General features: G+C 38.3%; 1 protein-coding gene across 1 annotated transcript in view; it reads left to right on the plus strand.

The window, feature by feature from the left end:
* Positions 1 to 25714, plus strand: part of SYCP2L (synaptonemal complex protein 2 like) — a 99699-nt gene that overhangs the window by 22064 nt on the left and 51921 nt on the right. The window contains 11 exon segments of the mRNA XM_013056767.1: positions 224 to 309; positions 417 to 505; positions 2649 to 2683; positions 3650 to 3792; positions 5617 to 5669; positions 6286 to 6331; positions 7956 to 8048; positions 8144 to 8204; positions 13527 to 13672; positions 15078 to 15171; positions 15640 to 15772. Of these exon segments, the coding sequence (XP_012912221.1) occupies positions 224 to 309; positions 417 to 505; positions 2649 to 2683; positions 3650 to 3792; positions 5617 to 5669; positions 6286 to 6331; positions 7956 to 8048; positions 8144 to 8204; positions 13527 to 13672; positions 15078 to 15171; positions 15640 to 15772 (979 nt within the window).

The raw sequence follows: 25714 nt of genomic DNA on the forward strand, positions 1-25714 counted from the left end.
TAATCACACACAGCCACACTTTGTGTATGCTGCTCCTTTCCTCAATGAAGGTCTAAACACTGCAAGTGTATTTTGTCCCTGTCTTATTGCCCAGACTGTTTCAATTTCTAAAATGTTCTCTGCTCTCATGGCGTTTCCAGTCTTTGCCTCTTCCTGTTTTGTGGGATTCACTTCCTTATCTTCTTCTCATCCGTTTGATTTTTTTCTAAAATTATGCTTTCAGGGAAAATGCAGATTTTGGATTCCTTCATATTTACCTTAGGGTTTCTGGTGATAGGAAAGACTGTAAGTCATCTGATTCAACAGGAGGTGAGTTGCAAATAACAAATCTGCTAACAGTCGCTATAAAGGCCTTTGAGAAGGTTGTTCAATTGGCCTCCATGTTTCTTCCCTGTAAATACTTTCCCTGTCTCCAGGCTTTGAAAACTTTGAACTCCATTTTGCATGACATGCCTCAGGAAGAGCGAAGACGACTCTCTTTGTTGGAAGGCCCAAGTCGTCTTATGTAAGTGACCTTGTACTTGATTATGGGATGCTGTAAGGGTAAAAGCTCTCTGGTTGTACTGCCTCTGTCTCTGTTCTTAGACCTGATGCCTTCATCGCTTTCTCTAGTAAATGCTTTGTGCATCTGTTGTGCACAGGCTTAGAGCTAACAGTGACGGAGGACTAAGGGGAAAAAGCTAGACTTTGCTAAGTTTTTCTTGAATAATATGTTTGTCAAGTTTGTGAGCTGAGATGCTTTCTTGGGCTATAGGTTATTTTTTCTTCTGTGAATGTGAGTTAAAATAGTGACTCCTAGGAGATTGTTAAGGGTATAGGCTCTGGACCAGACTGAGATCTGGTTTTGCCACCTCTCTTTGCTCACCTGTAAAATGGAGCCAACTGTAATCCTTGATAGTTATTATATAGGTTGAATCAAGCAACCCATTGAAAGTGATGACCATGTTACTTAGTAGCAAATGCTCAAAATCTACCAACTTTTAGCTATACCATTGGAATTTGTATTGCTTTCCAAAAATGGAAAAACTGGATTTTTTGGTTTGTTTTTTGATGGCCTAGTTATGATTATGTAGTTCTTGGGACATTGAAATTCAAGAGTAAGTTTGTAATGTGTGGCCATGAAAAGCAAATCCAAATTTGAACCTAAATGTGTTACCGTGCTAGCCACCAACCAGCATCATTGACATATTGTGGTACGCCGTCATTCACGTGACCTGCAGCTATGATGGAAGAGAGGAAGGGCAGCCACGTCTGTCATATTATAGGCCTGAATGAAGTGATAGGGAGTATAAGGCCCACTGCTGTCATGTTTGTTCATTTAACTAGTGTTTGCAGGATGCAGTGTTTCTACTGAATATTTCCTAAAAAATATCTAACTAGATTAAATTAATCATTACTCTTAATGTTATATTTAGAATTGGAGAACAACTGATCCGATGTTTTCTCGTAAATTTTCAAACTAATCGTATGGTCCTGCCTTACTGTGTGTTTTAAAAAGTCTGGAATGTTCTGGACTTAAGGTTAGATATAAAGTCTGCAAGCACAAAGTAGTGGTACTATTTTAAGGCAAGGATTTCTTTTAATAGTAACAAAGCAATCTGTTTATGAGAAATTGAACTATGAGATTTCTTGGCCAATCTGTTTTTTAAAATGGGAGTTATTTGAGACATTAAAAGACCAGTATCATACTTGTTAGCATTTAGCTGAAATTATTATATAATGTGGGAATCTGTTGTTGGATGTAATGTGGTTAAGTTATTACATTATAATGATAAAATTACCAGTTTTTAAAAGCAATTCAAGAGCTCACTGGAAGGACTCACAGCACCTACTGTAGCATTTCTTTGAGGTGTCAGTTATGTTTTTAAAAAGATTTATCCAAAAAATATATTCATGCAAGTTGGTGAGATGACTATAAAATTCCAGAATCTTAGCATTTGTTGATCTTCAGACTTCCTCCAATTGAATTCCCTTTACAGAAGGAGCAATACTGCCTCCGAATGTATAAGAACTCAAGCGTCTTTTAAAAAATGCTTTTAAGTCATTAACTTTTCTTGACATTTAAGAAATATATGTCAAGATGTATTCTTGACATTTAAGAAATTATGATGCTGAGTTTGAAATAATTTCAAAAATACACATCTTGGTGGGGGGGTTTGGGGAGCTCAGTCAGTTAAGCATCTGCCTTTGGCTCAGGTCATGATCCCAGGGTCCTAGATCAAGTCCCCTGTTGGGCTCCTGCTCAGAGGGGAGACTGCTTCTCCCTCTGCCCCTCTCCTTTGTTCGTGTGTGCTCTCTATATTTTAAAAAATATACATCTTGGTTTTATTTTTATTTTTTCAAATGTTTGTCAGTGAAAACTTGTTTCTTTCTTTAAGATCTTATTTATTTTATTTGACAGCGAGAGAGAGACACAGAAGCAGGGTGAGCGGGAGAGGGACAAGCAGGCTTCCCACCAAGCAGAGACTGACAGGTGGGGGGCGGGGGCAGCTCTATCCCAGGACTCTGGGATCATGACCTGAGCAGAAGGCAGATGCCCAACTACTGAGCCACCCAGGCACCCCTGCATCTTGGTTTTAAGTTTTAATGTCAGTAGAGTAAAGTTTTATGTATACTACAGTAAAATGTTATTTATCTAAATGTTTCAGGAAAGACCTTGCAAGGACAATCTTGACTGTGGGTGGTAAGAATTGTTTAGAATTTTAAATATTAGAGTATTACATATTGGACAATTGAGGGTTTTGTGAACATCTTAGAACTATGGGTAAAAATTATGGTCAAGTTGAAAATAGGAAGAACACTTCACTTCTAATTTATGAAAAGTTTTAACATGCTAAAAGCCATAAAGAATAATTCATGAATACTCCTTTCCTCACCAACCAGCTTAGTCAAATTCTAACATTTTGCCACATTTACATGGTCTTGGGTTTTTTGGTCTTTTGTTGTTGTTGTTGTTGTTTGTTTGTTTTAGTAAAATAAACCAGTTACATGTAAAACTCTGATGTACATGTCCCTGATCTTACTCTCCTCCCCAATGGTAAAGGTAATCCTTGCCTTGGATTTGTTTTTTCAATCAAAAGTATGTTCTTCTACTTCTATGTATTCATAAACCGCATACACTATTTTTTCTAATTTTTATTTAAATTTTAGTTAACATACAGTATCATGGTTTCAAGAGTAGAATTTAGCGATTCATTACTTCATACATTGCTTTGCATATTTTAAAAGCATTCTATAAATGTCCTCCTGTTGTACATATCTGGCTGCAGCTTATTTTTTAATCCTTAAAATTACTTGAAATTAAACATGTTATGTTTTATCAGTCATGAAGTATCACAGTTTATTCTGATTTTATTTTTGTAGTAATATTAAGACTGTTGGGGCTGTTTTGATGAGTGCTTTAATATAAAACATAAAATGTGGAAATGTTTTAATTGTTATATGCTGGCCTATTTAGATTTTCTGCTAATGTTAAATACTGAATTTATGTAATGGTGCTTTAGGATACATATTACTGCCTATAACTGTAACATACAATGCCAGTCTTCAAAGATGGAATTTCTTAGAACAAGTGTTAATCTGTAGAACTCCATTTTTTTCTTTTGCTTTATGCCCACCTCAGAATAACCTACCATTTTTTAATCTCTAGATTATGACCAGCAGGTTGCACTTTCTGAAGCATTGTGTAGACTGACCTTGAAAAAATCAAGGGCTGACCTTGTTCATGAGTGGTTTGAAGATGATGTCCTTGCTGAAGCTTTCAAAGAAATTAAGGATCGAGAATTTGAGACGGTGAGATTCCTGGTCATCAAAAGTCCACTTACCCAATACTTATTAAACATCCTCAGTGTTCTCTTCAACATTGGGCTCAGGGGATGAAATTTTCTTAAATTAGGAAATGATTAAGCAAATAAGGAGCCATTCTTAAGTTTCCTATTTCTCAATTATGTGAAATGATCTGAGGACTGAGCAGAATATCTGTGTACCAAATATGGGCATACAGATTTTTTTTTTAAAGGTAATTTGGACTGGAGACAGGTGATGTGAATATGATGGACCCAGCCCAAGAAAACGTCATGGGGGGGGCAGCAAATTTCAGTGAATCTCAGATGGTAGGAGAGCTAGAGAAAATAGGCATTTCAGCCTTGTACAGAGCAGCTGGGACAATGAGGGGAGGTTGAAATGGGCATGGGGTGCTCTAGTTGGAGAAGTATTATAGGTAGTTGTGCTCTGAACCATCAGGCCTCTCTATTTTAGAGGAATAGTAATTTCCAGTGTTTTCCATGCAGTCTGGGTTCATGGTGATTATACCTCCAAAAAGCACCAAAATAGGTAATAGTTTGCTGCATATTCACTTTCATCCTAAAATAGCTCAAATGGTTTTCCTCTTCTTTCTAAAAGTTCTTACAATGAAGGTTAGGTCCTTCAGGAAAAGGTAAAATTCTTAGTAACCATGCTCGTGTTGAACCGAGCTTTTCTGGTCAAAACCACTATGCAATTAGAATTTTATTAAATCTGAAGTTTTAAATATACTTAAAATATTAACTTTGAGCCTACTGCCAGATAGATAGTAGTTGTTTAACCAGTATTGATTTTGATGGAAATGGAAAGACTATAAGCCTCAGGTTTGAGTCTACCTCCGTGGCTTACATGATGCATACACTTTGGTAAGGTAGTTGACTTATGAAGCCTCAGTGTCATTATCTTGAGATAGGAATAAAACCCACCTTAAAGCTGTGAGAACTGAATTAGAGAAACCAGTGTGCCTGGGATGTTGTAGACTCAGGTTAGTTCCCTTTTTCCTCTTCATTATTCCCTCATGGTCAAAGAAATTCCACGAAAATAAGTCAAAAGTAACATTTCTCAAATCCTTTCCCCCATAGAGCCATTGTCTTCTTAATGGAACTACTTTTAGGTCAAGGCTTACATTGCTGCTGTCTATTTAGTGCTGCATAAAGATGTGGATTGTAAGGAGGGACTACAATATCCATTCCTCCCTAAGAAAAGGGACAAAAACCTGGGTTGGTATCTGTTCAGCTTTAGTATTTTGGAGGCAAAAAATTTACCTTCTTCCTGGCTTCTGGGTAGGAGAACTCTCTAACAATAATCCTTATTCTCAGAACCTGTGTGAGAAGAGAGAAACCAGGAAGGAATGGGGTAGAGAACTCTTCATGATGAAAACTGGCAATGGATAATGTTCCCAGAATAAACCCGAAATGTATAAGCTTATGGGTTTGTGGTTGACTCATTCTGGGTAGATATTAGCAAGATGGATCCCCAATGGGTTAGCATATAAACTGTAATCTAGGTCACTAGTTAAATCTATTTCTTTCCCCCTCAACCCAGTGAAATGTAACTGTGTACATAATCTTTGGAAACTTAAAGCATTCCTCAGCTGAAAATCTCCTGGCTGGGGGTTCCTTCTAGAATTTGGGTCTGAAGTTTCCCCTTTCTAACACAGAGTATTGTTTTAATTAACTTGTAATAATGAATCTTGGTAGCACCCTGTGATGTTACTGGATCCTGGGAATTCAGAAGCAAACCCTAGCTTCTACATGCTGGTAAAAAATAGTAAAAACTTTTTTTTTTCTTAAAGTTTGCATTATTTCTTTGAAGGATAGTAGACGGTTTCTCAATTACCTAAATAACCGACTTGGTGATGAGAGAAGGTAAGTATGTCTCTGGGTGTCATTTTATTTTTAAAATATCTGATATTAGAAATCTAGGATCTATTCTATTTCAGGAGAGAATAGAAGATACATAATTTATCACTACTAGATTATCCATTGAATAGAAACATCAGGAGATTAGATCCATTATCCATAGTGATTCGTTTGTGTTTAAAAATTACCTCTATCAGTTTTTTTTTTTTTAAGAATATTTACTTATGCTTTGGAATATGTTTAACATGTTCTTTAGGAGATTTTATTAAAGGATTTTTTTTTTGAAGATTTGAAGTCTGTAGAGATAGGCTTATTACAAAATGTTCTTGATGAGAATTTGCTAAGTTCACTCCTTTCATTGGAATCTTGCCCAGCAACTAGGCAGAGATAGTATTAGTAAGCCTGGCTGGTAGACCAGTAATCCGGACTTGTACACGAGCCAGATGGAAAGTGGAAATCTATCCAGGATAGTATCCATTTGTAGGTTTGAGACCCTCTTCCATACTTTGTGCAGAGAGATTTAATCACATACCCTAGATAAAAATGCTTGTTATAGAACATGTGTAGGTTGTGCTGGGTATCTGCCCATATTATATTTTTTATGTTGTGAAATGTTTTGCAGGGTCTATTCATTTCCGTGTATTGCTGCTTTTGCAGATGGGCATGAGGTATGTTCATCTCTGGGGGCTGTGAAAGTGGTATATATGGGTCTCATAGACCCTAACTTAGGTATACATACTTAGACCAAACTGCTCTCCCTAAAAGAAGGGTTTTTTAGAAAAGGAAGCTTACTTCTTTTAGAGTCTCCATTCTGAAGCCTTTCTTCACCTGTCTTCTCTCCTGCTCTAACTGGGATGCATTACTAATAAGTTGAAGGGTTCTATTGTTAATGCTAGATACAGGAATTTTAGGGTTGATACTGTGTTCGTGAGATCTATTACAGGAATCTGGCATTATTTCACCCTATTAGTGGATGCCATTATTCATGCCTGTATTTTAAGGAAAAGAGCAATTCCCTGGATTCTTTCCATCCATTTGATGCTCCCTACTTTATCCACAGAAATTGGGGGCTCTTTTTTTCACAAGATACTTCTACCTTATACTTTACTGTCTAAAAGTGAGCAGTTTCTTTTTACCACCTTCTTCGGTTTCTAAATGAACAAGGTCCACCTACAGCATCTTCCCAGGGGATAAATTCTTCAAAGACCTATAAATCTTGACTCAGCTGAGGTTTCCTGGACCTTGTCATCAAAATGTCCTAATAACCATTTCTTTGCTTTGGATTTAGAGGCTGTTTCTAGGCTTCTGTGAGTCGAACTTTTAACTCCTAACTATACCACAAGTTTCTTCTCCCTAGGACTGATTTTAGTAGCCTGATTGAGTTCTGCATCTCTATTTTTTTCCCTCTGGTTCTCTGAAGTTTCCAGTATCTGCTTCGTGGTGGATTTTTAAAAATTTTTTTAAATTAAAAAATTTTTTTTTACATTTTTTTAAAAAATTCTCATCAACTTCAACATAGCCCTCAAACTGGCTTCCCATAACATGCATTATAGTTAAAGCCTTCATTCAAAGAAGTAAGCACATATGATGGAAAGTTGCCCAAGAAATGTCATTTTCAGAAAATCAAGTGGTTTATTTGTTTTTCCATTCTTAAGATAAAAACCCTTCATATATTTCTGATATGTCTAGAAAACATCTGGGTGGAAACAAAGACATTATTAATGTTTCTCTGGGAAGATACCAAGTTGAAGGGCAGAGAAGGAGACATTGACTGTTTCTATAAACACAATATGGTTTGAGGCTTTTTTCCTATAAGCACCTATTTATTTTACAATCAATTAAAATGAAGGTAATTTGAAATCTTCACATCTTAGCTCTACTCTAATGGATATAGTAAGGTAGATGGCAGATAATCACTTATATTTGATAATACCTCCTTTTCTTAAAGTTTCCATTTCTATGCAGTGTTTCTATTGTTTCTGCTTCAACATAGGACTACTTTCTTATTCTCTCAGGGGGGAAATATGTGAATAGAGTCCTCTGATACATTTAAACATATTTTAAATGTTAAACTAAGGATAGTGGTTGTGTTTTATTTTTTTTTCCAGAAATACTTAGTTATATGAAGTTAAGACCTTCCTCCTGCTTTGCAGAAGTAAGGCAATAAAGACCTCCTACAGTATTAAAGTAGTGTTTCTCCAAGAAAAGCAGAAGTTGTTTTTGGTGGACTAATTTCCCTCTGACTCTTTAACAGGATATGTACACAATTCATATTGAAATTACATCTTACAGATGAGAAAACCAGAAGATGAAAAACTAGAGAAATTTTGGATTGACTTCAACCTCGGAAGTCAGAGTGTCACTTTTTATATAGACAATAGTAAGGTAACTATGTTTAACTCCTACTTAAACCAAGGGCTTAGAGATTGTTTATATGCAAATACATTATGTGCTCATGAACGTAACTTATTTTTTTCCAGAATGCTCTATGGGACTCAGTAAGACTTTTGAAGGAAGCAGTGGTTAATTTCAGCATAATAGGTAAGATAATTCTAAACCACTCCACATTTAGTTCTGATTCTAGAGCAGACTTTGTTCTTTGAGGTAGGAGGGAGATGGTATAGTGTGATGGAAGGAACCTTGCTCAGGGCCAGGATGCAAGGGTACAAGGTCAAGGACTCCTTCACTTTGTGACTTCAGGATTCAATTATTTTCCTGAGGTTTGGTTGTTGTTGTTGTTGTTGTTTTAATTGTAAAAATAGTTATAGTCACTCAAACTTCAAAACAGAATCACAATGTGAGAGAGCAATTTCACTTCTAGATAGCAGACTTGAAAACAGATGGACATACTGATGGTCGTTGCAAAATTATTCAACGGCCAAGAGGTAGAAGTGACCCAAATGTCCATCTAATAGTGAATAAGGATGGAATATGATACAACTTTAAAAGGAAAGGAAAGTCTGGCACATGCTACAGTAAGGATGAACCTTCAGGACCTTACACTACGTGAATAGGCTAATCAAAACATATATCCTATCATTCCATTTATGGGTATCTCTCAAAATGATAGAGACAGGAAGTAGAGTAGGGACTGTGGGGAGAAGGAAATGGGGAGCTGCTGCTTAACGGATAGAGTTTTAGATCTGCAAGACACAACTCCAGAGATCTGTGGTACAACAATGTAAATACACTTAATGCTACTGAACTATATGTTTTAGAGTGATTAACATGGAAAATGTTTTATGCCGCAATTAAAAAGCTGGGAGAAGGAGAGCAGGTACTTATAACAGGAACAGGGAAAGCATCTCAGGCCGACTCCATGCTGTGCATGGAGCACGAGGTGGGGCTCTCTTGCCACTGTGAGATCATGACCTGAGCTGAAACAGAGTTGGATCCAGATGCCTAAATGACTGAGCCTGCCCCCAGGTGGTTCTCCTGCCTCCTCTGCAGAAGCAGTCCATGCCCTCTAGGCTTTATCCTCACCAAGACCAGTGACCTTTAAAACGCCAGACCTTTTAAGCCCTGCCGGTTACCAGATCTCACAAAACTCAGCCCTTCTCATTTTCCAAGCCAATGACTTTGGAGAAATGTTCTCCTTGTGTCTTCTCCTGTGTACTCCCTTGCCTTTCATGCAGACCAGCTCTCTCCCCTCCATAGCAACAGAGATCCATACTTCCTACTTTCTTCAGTGAGGCCTCTTCTCTCCCTTCAGTTGTGGCATTTATTCTGTCCATCCTCAGAACAACTTTTGGGGTATTCAGGATGATTTGATAGTTATCTAGTCATGTTTGTGGGATGAAATAAGCCTACAGTCCTCCTATTCATTCTGCCACCATCTTTTCTCAACAATGTGCATTCATAACCTCCTTCCTCAGATCCTGGAGGGAAGTACCCAGTGCACCTCCAGGGGCCACACAAGGTCAAGGCAGAGTACAGACAGAGCACAAGTCTTTGTTTTCAAGTCTATTTTGTCTGATAGAAATATTATTACCGGGACGCCTGGGTGGCTCAGTTGGTTAAGCAGCTGCCTTCGGCTCAGGTCATGATCCCAGCGTCCTGGGATCGAGTCCCACATCGGGCTCCTTGCTCAGCAGGGAGCCTGCTTCTCCCTCTGCCTCTGCCTGCCATTCTGTCTGCCTGTGCTCACTCTCTCCTTCTCTCTCTGATGAATAAATAAAATCTTAAAAAAAATATTGTTACCTCAGCTTTCTTTTCACATTCATTTGCATGACAAATAATTTTCCATCCTTTTCTAATCTGCATGTGTCTTTAGGTCTGAACTAAGACTCTTGTAGGCAGCATATAGATGGGTCTTGCTCTTTTTTTTTTAAAGATTTTATTTATTTGACAGAGAGAGATCACAAGTAGGCAAAGAGGCAGGCAGAGAGAGAGAGGGAAGCAGGCTCCCTGCTGAGCAGAGAGCCCGATATGGGACTCGATCCCAGGACCCTGAGATCATGACCCAAGCCGAAGGCAGCGGCTTAACCCACTGAGCCACCCAGGTGCCCCGTGTCTTGCTCTTTTATCTGTTCTGTCACCATCTTTTGGAGTGTTTAGTCCATTTACATTCAAAGATTTACTGATAAATATGTACTTGTTGCCATTTTGTTCCTTGTTTTGTGGTTGTTTATTTAGTTCTTTGTTCCGTTCTTGCTCTTTACTGTTTGCTGGCTTTTTGGAGTCATATGCTTGGATTCCTTTCTTTTTATTCTTTATAAATCTATTATTGGTTTTCGATTTGTGGTTACCATTGGGCTTATAACCTCTTATACGTATAATAATCTATACTTGGGCAATGGTTGCTTAAAATTGAATCCATTCTTTACTCCTCGACCTGCCCGCACCCCTGTGTTTTAGGTAGATGGTGTCATACTAACATCCTCTTATTTTATGAATCCCTTGACTGATTTTCATAGATGTATCAAGTTTTACTGCTTTTATATTTCTTGATTCTCTTACTCTTACTGCCTTTCCTTTCCACTCAATGTCCTTAACATTTCTTGTAAGGCAGGTTTTGTTGTCATGAATTCGAAATTCTTTACCCCTCCTTCTATTCTAAATGATAGGCTTTCTGGATAGAGTATTCCTGGTTGCAAGATTTTTCTTCTTTTTTTGATCCATGTCTTTTAAGATTTTATTTGACAGAAGCACAGCGAGAGAAGGAACAGAAGCCGGGGAAGTGAGTGAGGGAGAGGCAGGCTCTCTGATGAGCAGGGAGCCCAATTCAGGGTTCTATCCCAGAATCCTGGGATCGTGCCTTGAGCTGAAGGCAGTCACTTAATGCTTAATGACTGAGCCACCCAGGTGACCCAGGATTTTTCTTCTAGCACTTTGAGGGAGCCAGAGGGAGTTAATGATATAGTCAAAGTTTCTGCTGAAAAATCAGCCGATAGTCTTACGGGGTTTCCTTTGTTTGTAACTGTCTTCTCTTGCTGCTTTAAAAATTCTCTCTATACTACTTTTTGCCATTTTAACTGTATATCCTGTTGTAGACCTTACTGGGTTGATTTTTGTTGGTGACTCTATGCCTCTTAGATCTGGGTATGTTTCCTTCCCAGATGAGGGAAATTTTCAGCTATTCTTCATATAGGTTTTCTGTCCTCTTTTCTCTTCTTCTGGGATTCTTATAATGTGAATGTTACACTTGGTAGTATTGCTGTGTTTCCTTAGTCTGTTTTCACTTTTTTTCTCCTATTCCACTTGATTACTTTCCATTACTCTGTTCTCCAGGTCATTGACCTATTCACCTTTTAGTCTATTTATTTAATCTAGTGTATTTTTAATTTCAGTTACCGAGGTCTTCATCTCTGATTCTTTGTTTTGTCTCTTTGTTTATGGTCTCACTGAGGCCTCCCACTCTTTTCTCAACCAGGGAGTATCTTTATGGCCATTACTTTAAATATTCTATCAGGAATATTATCTATTTCATTTAGCTCTTGCTATAATTTTGTTCTTTCATATGAGACCTATTCTCTCTCATTTTGTCTGTGTCTCTTTCTATGTGTTTTGAGAGTCTGCTATGCCTCCTGCTTTTGGAAGTAGGGGCATTATGAAGAATTCCTGTACTGCCCTGCAGTGCAATGTTCCCTGTTCACTAGAATCTGTTCACTAGAATCTGACACTTCATGAATATCCCCCTTATTTGTTGCACGTGTCCTATTGTGGCTAAGCCACATTCGCATTTCAGTCCAGTTGTCTGCAGTGGCTCTTTGCCTGTTTGGTAGGGTTTAGTCCCTGGGTTTTTAGTGGGTCCATCTGGGGCTGCCTTGGGCTTAAATTGAGTCAGACCAGGGGTCTGGGAAATGACATAGTACCAAATTGCAAGGCTCTTTCCCTGTGTTGTATCTTGAGAAGATTTCATTGGTTGAAGAGGACTTGCAGTCAGACTAGATGGTTGTCTCTCCTGTCCCCATGGCTTGGGCCCACTGTGAGACTGGTATATGTGGTCTTCTTTCCCTCTACCTAGAGCAGGAGTCAATTTAGGGTGGTGGTGGCTCCTGTAGCAGCTGCTTGCACACTCCCGGGCTTGTGATATGTCCTTGGATGCACTCCAGCCACAGGCCTATTGGAGTGAGCAGGTCCTGGGGAGAACGCAGGGGTGGGGTGTATGGTACCATTGAGTCAGACATATTTAAAATCTTATAGTAGCCTATTAAAAAGGCCAAAAGTAGATTGATTTCAACATACTATATTTCAAAAAAAAAAAAAGATTTCACCCAGTATATCCTAAATAGTAGCATTTTAACACATAATTGCTTTAACAAGTGAGATCTCCTGCCTGCTCTTTTTTCTGTGCCAAGTCCTCACAAACTGGTGATATGTTTTATGCTTCTAGCACATCAGTTTGCACTATCCATGTTTCTGGTGTGGGGGGACCACAGGTCTGGACCCACGTGTCTCCTTCTTCCTTCTTCGCTTCATTCTCCTCAATGCGTGACCCTTCGTTTTGCCTGTTCTTTCAGGCAGTTTATGCTTTTCTTTCCTGCAGCTTGGGACTCAGCTTGTAGTTACTGTGGCTCATTGCTGAACTCCTCATGAATTTTGGTCAAAACTGTTTCTTGGGGGGCGCCTGGGTGGCTCAGTGGGTTAAGCCGCTGCCTTCGGCTCAGGTCATGATCTCAGGGTCCTGGAATTGAGTCCCACATCAGGCTCTCTGCTCGGCGGGGAGCCTGCTTCCCTCTCGTTCTCTGCCTGCCTCTCTACCTACTTGTGATCTGTCTGTCAAATAAAATCTTAAAAAAAAAAAAACAACTGTTTCCTGAAACACATTACTATTTGTCGGTGGAGAGCAGGTGTCCTGGTAGGAGGCCCTCAAGGAGACTTGTCGGAGACACAGGTCCCTCTGGGCACACAGGAGCCTCCTCAAGTAGTCTGTTGAAATGAAGAAGGATGATTCCATTTTTGTGTATGGGGAATAGTGATTTTTATTTTGAATTTTCAGAAGTGAAGTACATCGGAGAGAATGAGAATGAATGTTGTATTTAACATATTGGGGGGGCAAAATACCTTCTATAGGTGAAAGCTTTGTATTTAAAAAAAAGTCTCCTTACAAATCAGATTGAATTCTATAGACCTCAAAACCATTTCCAAGATTTTGATTCCAAGGTTCTGCTGTTAAGGTAAGTTAATTCCTATCTTTGAAGATCAACCACACAGTCCTATTGTGTATATTTGTATGTATAAACACACACACAAAGGTGCATCTAACAAAAATAATTTCAAACTAACTTCATTTAATACAATTTTTCATCCTACTGCAGAAAATCTGAACAATTGACAAATATCCCAGTGGAGTTATAGAATTTAATTTTTTTATTATGTTGATATGCATATGCATACTTTGTTCTTTTTTGTTGTTGTTAGAAACTGAAAATAGGAAGATCCTCATTATTTGCCTGAAGAAACCCATTACTATTGACAACAAAGAAGTGATGAAAATAGAGATCCACTTTGATTCGCAATTCGACATAGCACAAGCTTCCATTGAAGCTTTAGGAGAAGACAGACAGGTGGCAGATTTAGTTCTTGATTATTTGAAAATGTTTTCTTGCGTTTTTTTTTTTCCTATTTCTACCTTTTTTGTTGGGTTTTGATGTGAACATTTGCTCAAGCAGATAGCTTGATCTTTGGAATACCATGTAATGAGAGTTGAGAGTCTGGGTCCTAATCCCAGTTCTTTCCATAGATCATCGCCTGAAGTCAGACACAAGGCCTCTTTCTACTTCAAAATGCTTTAAACCATTTATTGTGAACTGTTGAATTTTCTAGGATAACATCCCTACCTTGCCACATTCTTCCTGAAGTTTTGAGGGTACTTGCTGTGGGCTTCTTAGCATTTCCTTCTCTTCCTCTAATCCCTGAGAACTGAAGGGAATCACTAGAAATAGCATCTCGTAAGGAGTTTTTCTGAAGTTCTGTCTCCTGGTCTTCAGGTGAAATTGTCCGCTACTCTTCAAGAATGCTATGGCCTCCATATCCCTCATTATAATGTATCCTATTTACATGCAAGAGCACAATGCCTTGAACACCTGGGTGGCTCAGATGGTTAAGCTTCTCCCTTTGGCTCAGGTCATGATTGCAGGATCCTGGGATCGAGTCCCTCCACAGGGACTCTGCTTCTCCCTCTGCCTGACATCCTTTACCCTGCTTGTGTGGGCTCTTTCTATGATAAATAAAATCTAAAAAAAAAAAAAAAATTAAACCCTTAAAAAATGCACAATGCCTTTATCACAGATGGCAGGCAGAGCAAAGATATTTGTGATAAAGACCTAAAATTCTGTGGTAGTGGCCATTAGGAGGTTGAATTAAGAGATCAGAGAACTGAGGGAAGAAGCTTAGGGCCCATTTCCTTTTGGCTCTGAGTTGTACATGAAAACATGTTATAGTCTATTAAGTGCTCTGTAGCAGAGTTTCCAAATCCTTACTACATGAAACGACCATTTTATGGATGGGATGAGAAATAGAGTAGAATCAATCACTTAATTAAAAATTGTTACATATGAATTGGTCTAACACGGATGCTAGACTGGCTGAGACCCCAAGGGAGAGGGCCTCCAACTCCAACTTGGCTTTATGGGAGAACGAATTCAAGAACAAGCCATGTGGAGAAAGAGAAAGAATTATCAAGTCTAGAAAGGAACTAATTCACGGACAAAGTAGTTTTTCTGCCCAGATGAGGAAGCAGACCCCCCCCACCCCCCATTGCCTCTGATGAAGGGTTTTATATGCTTAAAATGACCTAACCATATAGAGAGGGGCTTTCTAAATTTGGATTTATCATTTACAGTTGGCAATAAGATAAACTTCTTTTCTAACTTGTATTTGTTGTATTCTGAGCCTTAAGTTTTCCTTAACAAAAATTTTCAGAGACTACTCCTCTTTTAAAAGTCATGTGGATTTTGGCTTGCATTTCAGATGTTGCCTGACCAGATGAGAAGCTCCTCGGAACTTTCTGGTAAATTTGAGAAAGAAGACCTTGACATTTCTAGTACCCTTGAAAGAGAGACAGGTATATTGGGAAATTAAATTTCTTACTCTGAATTCCTTTTAACATCAATGATAAAACCTTACTTGGAAGAGGTCACTGCAAGCCTGTGGTGTGGAAGAGTAATTAGTATACCATTGTACCTACAGAAAGCAAAGCTGCTAGCCACTTTGAACCCTTTTCCCTACCCAATACATTGTCTTGTGGGTCAAATGTAAATGACAAAGGAGAAAAACTGAGTCATGGCTGTGGCTACCACAAAGCTGGCCTGCATGGATCCTATATCTATTAGGAGTTATTTCAAAGTCATTTCTCAAAGTCCCCATAAATTTTGGATTCGGAAGTTTAATGCAGAATGTAACTACCGGCTCTTACCAATAGATGGTGATGTACCTACAGTGTGGGGTCCCATGGAGCGCAATTAGAGAATGCGTTCACCACGGCGGCGTATGGTTACTTTCCCACTTTTAATGCTCTGTTCTCTGTGTATAGACCAGAAAGAAGAATCCACCAAGCTGGCAGAGTTAATGAGTGCCCGAGATGACCAATGCCCAATAACTCTCCCCTTAAATGACCAGTCTGAGCCTGATGTGAGTATGGGAGGCTGAGTACAAGATTCTGAACTGTGTCTGCCAGGATGCAGACTGGTAGAAGCCACTTCTGGCTTGTCATTTATTTTTTTTTCCTAACCAACCATTTCTCCCTTTTTTGGACTATCTTCTCCTTTAGATCATTTTTGCCTGACATGTTTATGTGTTCTCTTCTTTGACACAACTTGGCTGTCTTTGGAATATGTGACTTGGCTGGCTCTGCCTCCTTCCTTCACTTTGAATCTAGAGACTAAGATAAAGGGAAAGGAGTTTAATGTTTGCAGTTAGACTTGGTTTTCACTTACTAGATATAGGAACTTGGGGAAATTAATACCACTGAGTCCAAGGCTTCTTATGTATAAAATGGAGGTAATAGCTCATTTAAACTGTAGCCCTTAGATACTCTACATCCTGTTTTTAATCCTAACTTACTGTTTGGCATATATAGGTATTCAGACCAGTCCTCATTTTCTTATATTTGATTACATGTATATTACACAGAAATGTAACATAGTGTTTTTGGTACTGACAAAACTCCTGAGGGCAGATATCATCAATTTTTTGAAATCGCCAACAGTCATTAGGAGTCCAGTCTAATGAGTAGAAACCCAGTATCTTAGTATTTAGAAATACTTTACATGCCCAAAGAAAAGCGACTCTAAAAGAACTTTAAAAGAGGGACTTCAAAGTCACCATAACGTCTTTTTTCTACAGCAAAGAAATACAGCAGATAGTTCACCTGAAAAATGGAAACCAGATGACCTACAACAAGGTCAGCTTTAAAAAAAAGAAAAAAAACTATCCTAAGACTTGAGTAGTATACTTACATATTTTCTTGAAGCTTAAACTATTTTTGTTTTGAATTTCCATGATTGGAAGTCACTTCAAAGGATGCCTCAGATTTACAAGAACCATCAGTAAAAATTCAGGATCCTAAATTAAATGACAAATCCAGGTATGTGACTTTTAAAGTTATTAAGCCATGTTGATTGCTATTAATGTGACCAATTAATGGATAAGTCAACTGTCTTTCCATCTTTGCTGCATCCGGCCACACCCCGCACAAGGACAGAGCATTGTGTGCAGTGTTCTGTGGAATCGTTTGAGTAGTGCTGGGATGTTCTCCTGACCTACAGATCTCTACCAGTACACCCCCCAGTGATACCTTTGATCTCTTATTCCGAGCGAGGAAACACATATCACCTGACATTGATTTGCTACCTTTCCATGTAGGCCTATGGAGAATGGATCATAGGATACGTAATTCTTTATAGCTTTATATATATAGAGACAACTGGAATAAAATAAACTATGCATATTTAAAGTATGTCATTTGAGTTTTTAACCTATATCTATACCAAGGACAGTCACTACAATCCAGATAATGTACCTATCCATCATCTCCAAGATGTTCTCGCCCCTTCGAAATCCTTCTGTCCTGCCCTTTTTGTCCCCCTTACTTGACCCCTTGCAATCACTGATTTTTGCCGTGATAGAAGAGTTTGCAATGATATAAATGAAAATCTGATATAAATGAAATCAAAGTGTATAATTTTTTCCTACCAGCTTCTTTCATTCAGCATAATTATTTTGAGATTTATCCATATTATGTATAGCACTAGTTCATTCTTCTATATTGCCAAGTAATAGTTCCTTCATGGATTTACCACTATTTGTTGATCTATTCACCAGCTGGTGGCCATTTGAGGTCCCAGTTTTTTGTTATAAGGAAAGCATTTGGGATCATAAATAACCCTTTGTATGGATGGGTATTTTCTCTTGAGTAAATACATAGGAGTGGAATGACTGGATCATTGTTGGTGTACGTTTACCTTCTAAGAAACACTGCCAAAATGTTTCCTAAAGTGGTTAAACCATTTATCATTCCCACCAACAGTCTTTGAGAGTTCTAGATGTTCATACTCTTCCTAATACTTGGTAATGTTAATCTTTTTAATCTTAGCCCTTCCAGCAGAAATGTAAGGATATTTCATTGTGGTTTTAATTTGCATTTCTATAATGATTAATGGTATTGATCATCTTTTCATGTGTTTATTTTCCATCTTTATCTCTTGGGTAATAGATCTTGAAATCTTTCACTATTAAAAATGATTTGCTTTAAGTGTTATTTATATATTCTATATATGTCCTTTTATTAGGTATGTTTAAGCTTTTCTCCCTGTCTAGGGCTTAACTTTTTTTATTTTCATAAGTGTCTTTTTTTAATCTTTCATCGCTATTGAAGGCCTGATGTACATAGCTAATACAGCTTGTTAGAGACCTTATAACCTTTACTAAATGCATTGAATTCCATATATTCAGTCTTCACCATATCCCTAAGGAATATATTTTCACCTCCATTTGCTAAAGGAGGGCATGAGGACAAAAGAACTCACTCGAGGACATCCCTAGGAAGTGCTGGCTTGACTCTAACATATCTTTAAAGAGCAAAAGTTCTTAGTTCTCATTAAGCTCAATTGATTTTTCCCAATTCATTTTTTTTCTTCTATACTTTATGCTTTTTTTGTGATGTGCTTAAGAAATCTTAGGCAAACTCATGATCAGTTTCCCTACATTTTTTGTTTTAAAATGTTTTCAGTGTTCCAAAATTCATTGTTTATGTACCATACCCATGCAATACATGCCCTCCTTAATACCCATCACCAGGCTCGCCTAACTCCCTCCTCCTCCCCTTCAAAACCCTCTGCTTGTTTGAGTCCAGTCTCTCATGGTTCATCTCCCCTTCCGATGTCCTCCAATTCACTTATCCTTTCCTTCTCCTAATGTCCTGCATGTTATTCCTTATGCTCCATTAGTAAGTGAAACCATATGATAATTGACTCTCTCTGCTTGACTTATTTCACTCAGCATAATCTCTTCCAGTCCCATCCATATTGATACAAAAGTTAGGTATTCACCCTTTTTGATGGAGCGATAATACTCCATAGTGTATATGGACCACATCTTCCTTATCCATTTGTCTGTTGAAGGGCATCTTGGTTCTTTCCACAGTTTGGCGACCATGGCCATTGCTGCTATGAACATTGGGGTAGAGATGGCCTTTTTTTTCACTACATTGTATCTTTGGGGTAAATACCCAGTAGTGTAATTGCAGGGTCATAGGGAAGCTCTATTTTTAATTTCTTGAGGAATCTCCACACTGTTTTCCAAAGTAGTTGCACCAACTTGCATTCCCACCAACAGTGTAAGAGTGTTCCCCTTTTCTACATCCTCTTCAACTCACGTTGTTTCCTGTCTTGCTAATTTTGGCCATTCTCACTGGTGTAAGGTGGTATCTCAATGTGGTTTTAATTTGAATCTCCCTGATGGCAAGTGATGAACAGTTTTTCCTGTGTCTGTTAGCCATTTGCATGTCTTCATTGAAGAAGTGTCTGTTCATGCCTCCTGCCCATTTTTTGACATGATTATCTGTTTTGTGTGTGTTGAGTTTGAGAAGTTCTTTATAGATCCTGGATATCAGCCTTTTGTCTGTACTGTCATTTACAAATATCTTCTCCCATTCCGTGGGTTGCTTCTTTGTTTTGCTGTTTCCTTTGCTGTGCAGAAACTTTTGGTCTTGATGAAATTGAACACCTATATGTAGAAGAATGAAACTTGGTCATTCTCTTACATCATACACAAAGATAAACTCGAAATAGATAAAAGACCTCAACGTGAGACAGGAATCCATCAGAATCCTAGAGGAGAACAAAGGCAGTAACCTCTTCAATATCAGCCACAGCAACTTCTTTCAAGATAATGTCTCCAAAGGCAAAGGAAACAAAAGCGAAAATGAATTTTTGGGTCTCCTGTCAGTTTTGCTTGGGTTGAGTGGTTCAGCCCCCTATCAAGGGACTGGGTTCTGTGGAAACTGGTTTTTCAGGCTTTTGTTCTCTGAAGGTTTTTGTTCTTTGGCAGCTTTTTGGGCTTTTCTGAGGTTTAGTGGAAAGCAAACTCTCTGCCCCCAGACCTCTGTCTCAGAAGACTCAGTCTTCTCCCCTTTGGGTGGTCCAGAACACACAGACTCCCCCTCTACAAACTCAGCAGAACAGCACAACCTCTCACCGGCAATGCACACCCCCAGTCATACCATCCCAGTGGTCACCTGAGGTGCCTGCCTGTCTCTGCACCCATGCTACTAAAACCACAAGCGATATTGGTCTGAGGAGCCTGCTTTCAGCGGCAGTGGCTGCTTTTGCTGCACCTGCTGTCTGGGGTCCAGGCCCATGCGGGGTGCACTCAGACCCTGTGTTTGCACAATTTGAGGAAGGCTGCTGCTAAGAGATCCCGACCAGAGATCACGCTGGGTTTGCTCAGGCATGGGCTGGGAGTGTTCAGACCCTTGGCTGGTCGTGGAAGGGTGCGGTCCTAGAGACTGGCAGCGGGCACCCACACCAGGCTTTCTCAGGTGTGGGCAGAATGGGGAGTGTGCCCAGCCGAGCGGTGGTGCAAGCAGTGGAAAGCCTCAAGCTCAGGGACCACAGTCTGGAGGCTCCACAGCATGTTCTCTCGCACAGGTGTTTGCCAGCAGGGGCCATCCTAGGTCCGTGGGCTTAAGCACGTGCCTGTGACCGCCCGATTCTACCAGTTGCCCCTTAAGATCTTTTGCTCTTTGTGAGTGCTTTTAACCAGACTCCAACCACACTCCAACCACAGGGCACTTTTATATTGGGGTATTACTTTCCAATGGGTCACTTCTGGTGGCTCCCTCCCCCTTTTGCTTATCCTCCAGTATTAGTCCGAGTGTTCCCACTCTGCTTTACCTCTCCACTGGTGTCTTCCCCCACCGTAGAGATCCAGAAGTGTATAATCCTACTCAGGCTGGTTTCATGGGTGTTCAGAGTGTTCTGGTAGATATTTAGCTCACTTTACGGCACCAATTGAAACAGGGTCTCCTACTTCTCTGCCATCTCCCGTTTTCTTTCTCCCCTACATTTTCTTCTAGGAGCTTTATGTTTTAGATCTTATTTCAGCTACCATTTTATGTTAATTTTTGTATCATGTGAAGGGTTGTTCTCCCCCTCCCCTTTTCTTGCATATGGCTGTCCAAATATTCCAGATCATTTACTGAAACAATTATTTGTCCCCCATTGAGTTTTCTTGGAAACTTTGAAGAAATCATTTGATCGTATATGTGTAGTTCTATTTCTGGACTGTGTACAGGCATGCCTTGGAGATACTGAAATTCAGTTCCAGATTAGCACAATACAAATGTTGCAACAAAGCAAGTGAAATGATTTGGCTTCCCAATGCATACAGAAGAAAGGATTATATTATCCTGTAGTCTATTAATTATGCAATAGCATTCTTTCTAGACACATACTGTATATACTTTCAAAGTACATTATTGCTTAAAAATGCTGTTTGAGCTTTCAGTGAATCATAATCTTTTTGCTGGTAGCAATTCTTGCCTCTGTTGATTCCTGCTGCCTGGTCAGAGTGGTGGTTGGTGAAGGTGGGGTGATGGGCGATTTCTTCAGATAAGGCAACAATGAAGTTCGCCACATTGACACTTCGTTTCATTAACAGTTTCTCTGTAGCATGAGATGCTCTTTATTAGTTTACTCATGGTAAAGCTTCTCTCAAAGTTGGAGTCAGTCCTCTTAAAACCTGTTATGTTATTAGCTAAGTTTATATTATATTCTAAAACCTTTGTTGACATCTCAAGAATCCTCATAGCATCTTCACTATAAGTAGATACCATCTCAAACCACTTTTTTTCATCCATAAGAAGCAACAACTCCTCTGCTCAATTTTATCATGAGATTCCAGCAGCTCAGTCCCATCTTTAAGCTCCACTTCTAACTCTCTTGCTCTATCCACCACATCTATAGTTCATTCTCCACTAGAATCTTAAACCCTTCAAAGTCATCCATGAGGAGTGGAATTAGCTTCTTCCAAACTCCTTTTAATGTTGATCTATTAACCTCTTCCGATAAATCATAAATGTTCTTACTGGCATCTAGAATGGTGGATCCTTTTTAGAAGGTTTTCAATGGACTTTCCCCAGATATGTCTGAGGAATCAATATCTGTGGCAGCCATAGTTTTATGAAATACATTCCTAAATGAGACTTAAGTAGAAATGAGTCCTTGATCCATGGGCTTCAGAGGGGATGTGGTTAGCAGGTCTGAAACAGCATTCATCTTGTTGCCCATATCCACCAGAGCTCTTGGGTGACCAGGCACACAGTCAGTGGGCAGTAATATTTTGAAAGGAATCTTGTTTTCTTAGTAGCAGATCTTAACAGTGGCTTAAAATGTTCAATAAACCACATCGTGAACAGATGTGCTGTCATCCAGGCTTTGTTGTTCCATTTATAGAACATGAGCTGAGTAGATCTAGCATCATTCTGAAGGGCTCTGGGATTTTGGAGTGGTAAATGAGCGTTGCCTTTAAGTTAAAGTCAGCAGCTCCATTCTCCCTAACAAGAGACTCTGCTTGTCTTTCAAAGCCAGGCATTGAGTTTTCTTCTCTAGCTATGAAAGTCCTAGATGGCATCTGCCAATTGAAGGCTGTGTGTCTACATGGAAAATCTGTTTAGTGTAGCCACTGTCAGTAACTATTTTAGCTAGATCTTCTAGATAACTTGCTGCAGCTTCTACATCAGCACTTGCTGCTTTACCTTATACTTTTATATTATGGAGGTTTTTTTCTCTTTTTTTTTTTCCCCTTAAATCTCATGAACCGACTTCTAGTAGATTCCAACTTTTCTCCTGGAGCTTTCTCAGCTCTCTAAGCCATTATGGCTTAAAGGAATGTTGTGGCTGGTTTGATCCTCTATCCAAACCATTAAAACTTCATATATGCAATAAAGCTGTTTTACTTTTTTTGGTTGTGATTGCGATACAAATCTATAGAAATTTTAGGTATACAGCATAATGCCTTGACAGGCATATATTACAAAATGATTACCATAGTAAATTTAGTTAACACAAAGCTTCTCATAAAATTACATTTTTTTTTCCTTGTGGGAAGAACTTTTAGGATCTACTCTTAGCAATTTTCAAATATATCTACATTACATCCCCTGCATTTCTTATAACTGGAAGCTTGAAACTTTGGATCACCTTCATCCACTGTTGACCCCTATCCTCCCAACTCCCACCAGTAGTAATCACAAAACTGATATTCTTTTCTATGAGTTTGTTAAGTTTTTTTTTTTTTAATTCAAGTATAATATACAGTGTCCTATTAGGTTCAGGAATAAAATATAATGATTCAACAATTCTATACATTTCTTAGAGCTCATCAAGATAATCGTTCTCTTAACACTCTTCATCTGTTTCACACATCTCTCCACCGACCTCCCTTTGGCCAACCACCAGTTCTTTATATTTCGGTGTCTGGTTTTTTGTTTGTTTGTTTCCTTCTTTCTTAAATTCAACATATGAGTGAAATCATAGGGTATTTGTGTTTCTCTGACTTAGTTCATTTATCATTGTACCCTCTAGGTCCATCCATATTGTTGCAAATGGCAGGATTTTGTTGGTGGTTGAGTAATACTCCAGCGTACATATGTACCACACTTTCCTTATCCATTCGTCTATCAATGGGCACTTCGTAGTGTTGCAGTTTAAGTAGGGCTTTAATTCCATAAGTAAAATCAAATAACGTTTTTTTCTCTGATTTGTTTAACTTAGCATAATGTCTTCAAAGTCCATCTATGTCATTGCACAATATGGGATTTGCGTTTTTAGGACCAAATAGTGTACCACATCTACTTTATCCATTCTTCTATCAATAGACGAGTTGTTTCCATATCTTAGCTATTGTAAATAACACTATAATAAACGTGAGGATGCAGATATCTCTTCAACAGTGATTTGGCTCCCTTTGGATATATACCCAGAAGTGGAATTGCTGAATCATATGGTAGTTCTATGTAAACATCTTTGAGGAACCACCATACTAGCTGTTTAACCTTCCATAGTTGCTTTACAATTATATTTCCATTAATAGTGCCCCAGGGTTTTCTTTGTTTCCACATCCTTACTAAGACTTGTACTCTTGTCTTTTTGATCTAACAGGTAAGAAGTAATATCTCATTGTGGTTTTGATTTTTATCTCCCTGATTAGTGGTGCCGAGCACCTTTGCATGTATATATTAGCCATGTGATTATCTTCTTTAGGAAAATTTTCTCTTCAGGTCCCCTGCATATATTTAACTTGGGTTCCTTTGTTTTTTGCTATTGAGTTATAGGAGTTCTTCTTGTATTTTGGGTATTAATCCCTTACCAGAGGGAGTTGCAAATACTTCCACCCTTTTGGTAGGTTGCATTTTTATTTTAATTGTTTCTTTTGCTGCGTAGGTTTTTAGTGTGATGTAATCCCAGTTTTTAAATTTTACTTTTGTTGCTTTTGGTGTTAAATACAAAAAATTATTGCCAAGACAAATGTCAAGAAACTTTTACCCTGCCTACCACCACCCCTACCCCCAGCCCAGAAGACTTATGGTTTCAAGTCTTATGTTTAAGTCTTTAATCCATTTGAATTCTGAGTATTGTAAAAGAGGAGTCCCATTTAAGTCTTTTGCCTGTGGTTATCCAATTTCCCTGCATCACTGATTGAAGAGACTACTTCCCCTTCAAGTGTTCCTGGCTCTCTTGTCAAGTATTAATTGACCAAATATGTCAGAATTACCTCAGGCAATATTCTTTGTTCTGAAAACTGTTGTATGTTAATATGGCCACTACTGCTTTCTTTTTCTTAGTTTAAGTATAGCATATCTTTTCCTGCTATTTTACCTTCAACCTTTTTGGGTTTATATATTAAGGTGTTTATTATAGGCAGCATTTGGTTTTGCTTTGTTATTTATCTCAATATGATCGTCTCTGTTCTTTATTGGGATATTTAGACCATTTATATTTTATATGATCTGGTTGCATTTATATCTCTCATACTATCTTGCTATTTGTTTTCTATTTGTCATGCCAATATTTTTGTTTCACTTTTCCTCTTTCTGATGTATTTTGGATAAATGGAAATTATTTTATGGCTCCATTTTTATCTCCTTTGTCTGTTTATTTGGTATCACTTTTTTTTTTTTAGTGGTTTATGATATATAAAACCTACCACCCTTAACCTTCAGATAACATATCAGTTTACACATAAGCCCTTAAGCACAACTCAAGGTTTTTTTTGCTACTTTTATCATACAATTTACTTTTACACATATTATAAACCTCTAGTAAGTGCTGTTTAAAATAGTTATAATTTTAAAACACTTTAAAATTAGAACTTATACTTTAGCACATATTTACCATTTCTACAGCCCTTCATTCCTTTGTACAGATAAAAATTTTCATCTAGTATAATTATCCTTTCCTGGAAAGACTTTAATATTCTTGGGCAGATCTCTTGGTGATTCTTAGAACTATTACATGTTTGATACTGGGTATGGAATTTCTAGGCTAACAGTTTTTCATTTCAGTAACTTAAAGGTCTTGCTTTATTGTCTTCTCACTTGATCTTTTTTGGTGAGAAGTCTGTTATAATTCTTATATTTGTTCTCTTATATGCAAGGTGCCTTTTTTTCCCCTGAGTGGTTTTCAGACTTTGTCTTTATTAATGATTTTAAGCAATTTGATTGGGACATGAATTTGCTGTAGGGTTTTTTCCTCTCATGTATCTTGAGCTTAGGGGTTAAGCTTCTTGGATATTAGTTTATAGATTTTCATTAAATGTAGAAAATTTCAGAATTCCTGTGTGTCTCAGTTGTTTTAATGTCTGCCTTTGGCGGAGGTCATGATCCTAGGGTCTTGGGATCAGGCCCCCATATTGGGCTCCCTGTTCAACAGGGAGCCTACTTTTCCCTCTCCCTCTGCCATTCCCCTGGCTTGTGTGTGCATGTACTCTAATAAAATTTTTAAATTAAAAAAATTTTTCAGTCAGTATTTCTTTAAAGGTTTAGCCTTTCTTTTTTGGTGTCCTTCAAGTTCTCCAATTTTATATGTATATATTTATATACATATATT

The sequence above is a fragment of the Mustela putorius genome, unplaced genomic scaffold, assembly GCF_011764305.1.
Source record: "Mustela putorius furo isolate JIRA1106 unplaced genomic scaffold, ASM1176430v1.1 tig00003870_pilon_pilon_pilon, whole genome shotgun sequence".
NCBI lineage: Eukaryota > Metazoa > Chordata > Mammalia > Carnivora > Mustelidae > Mustela > Mustela putorius.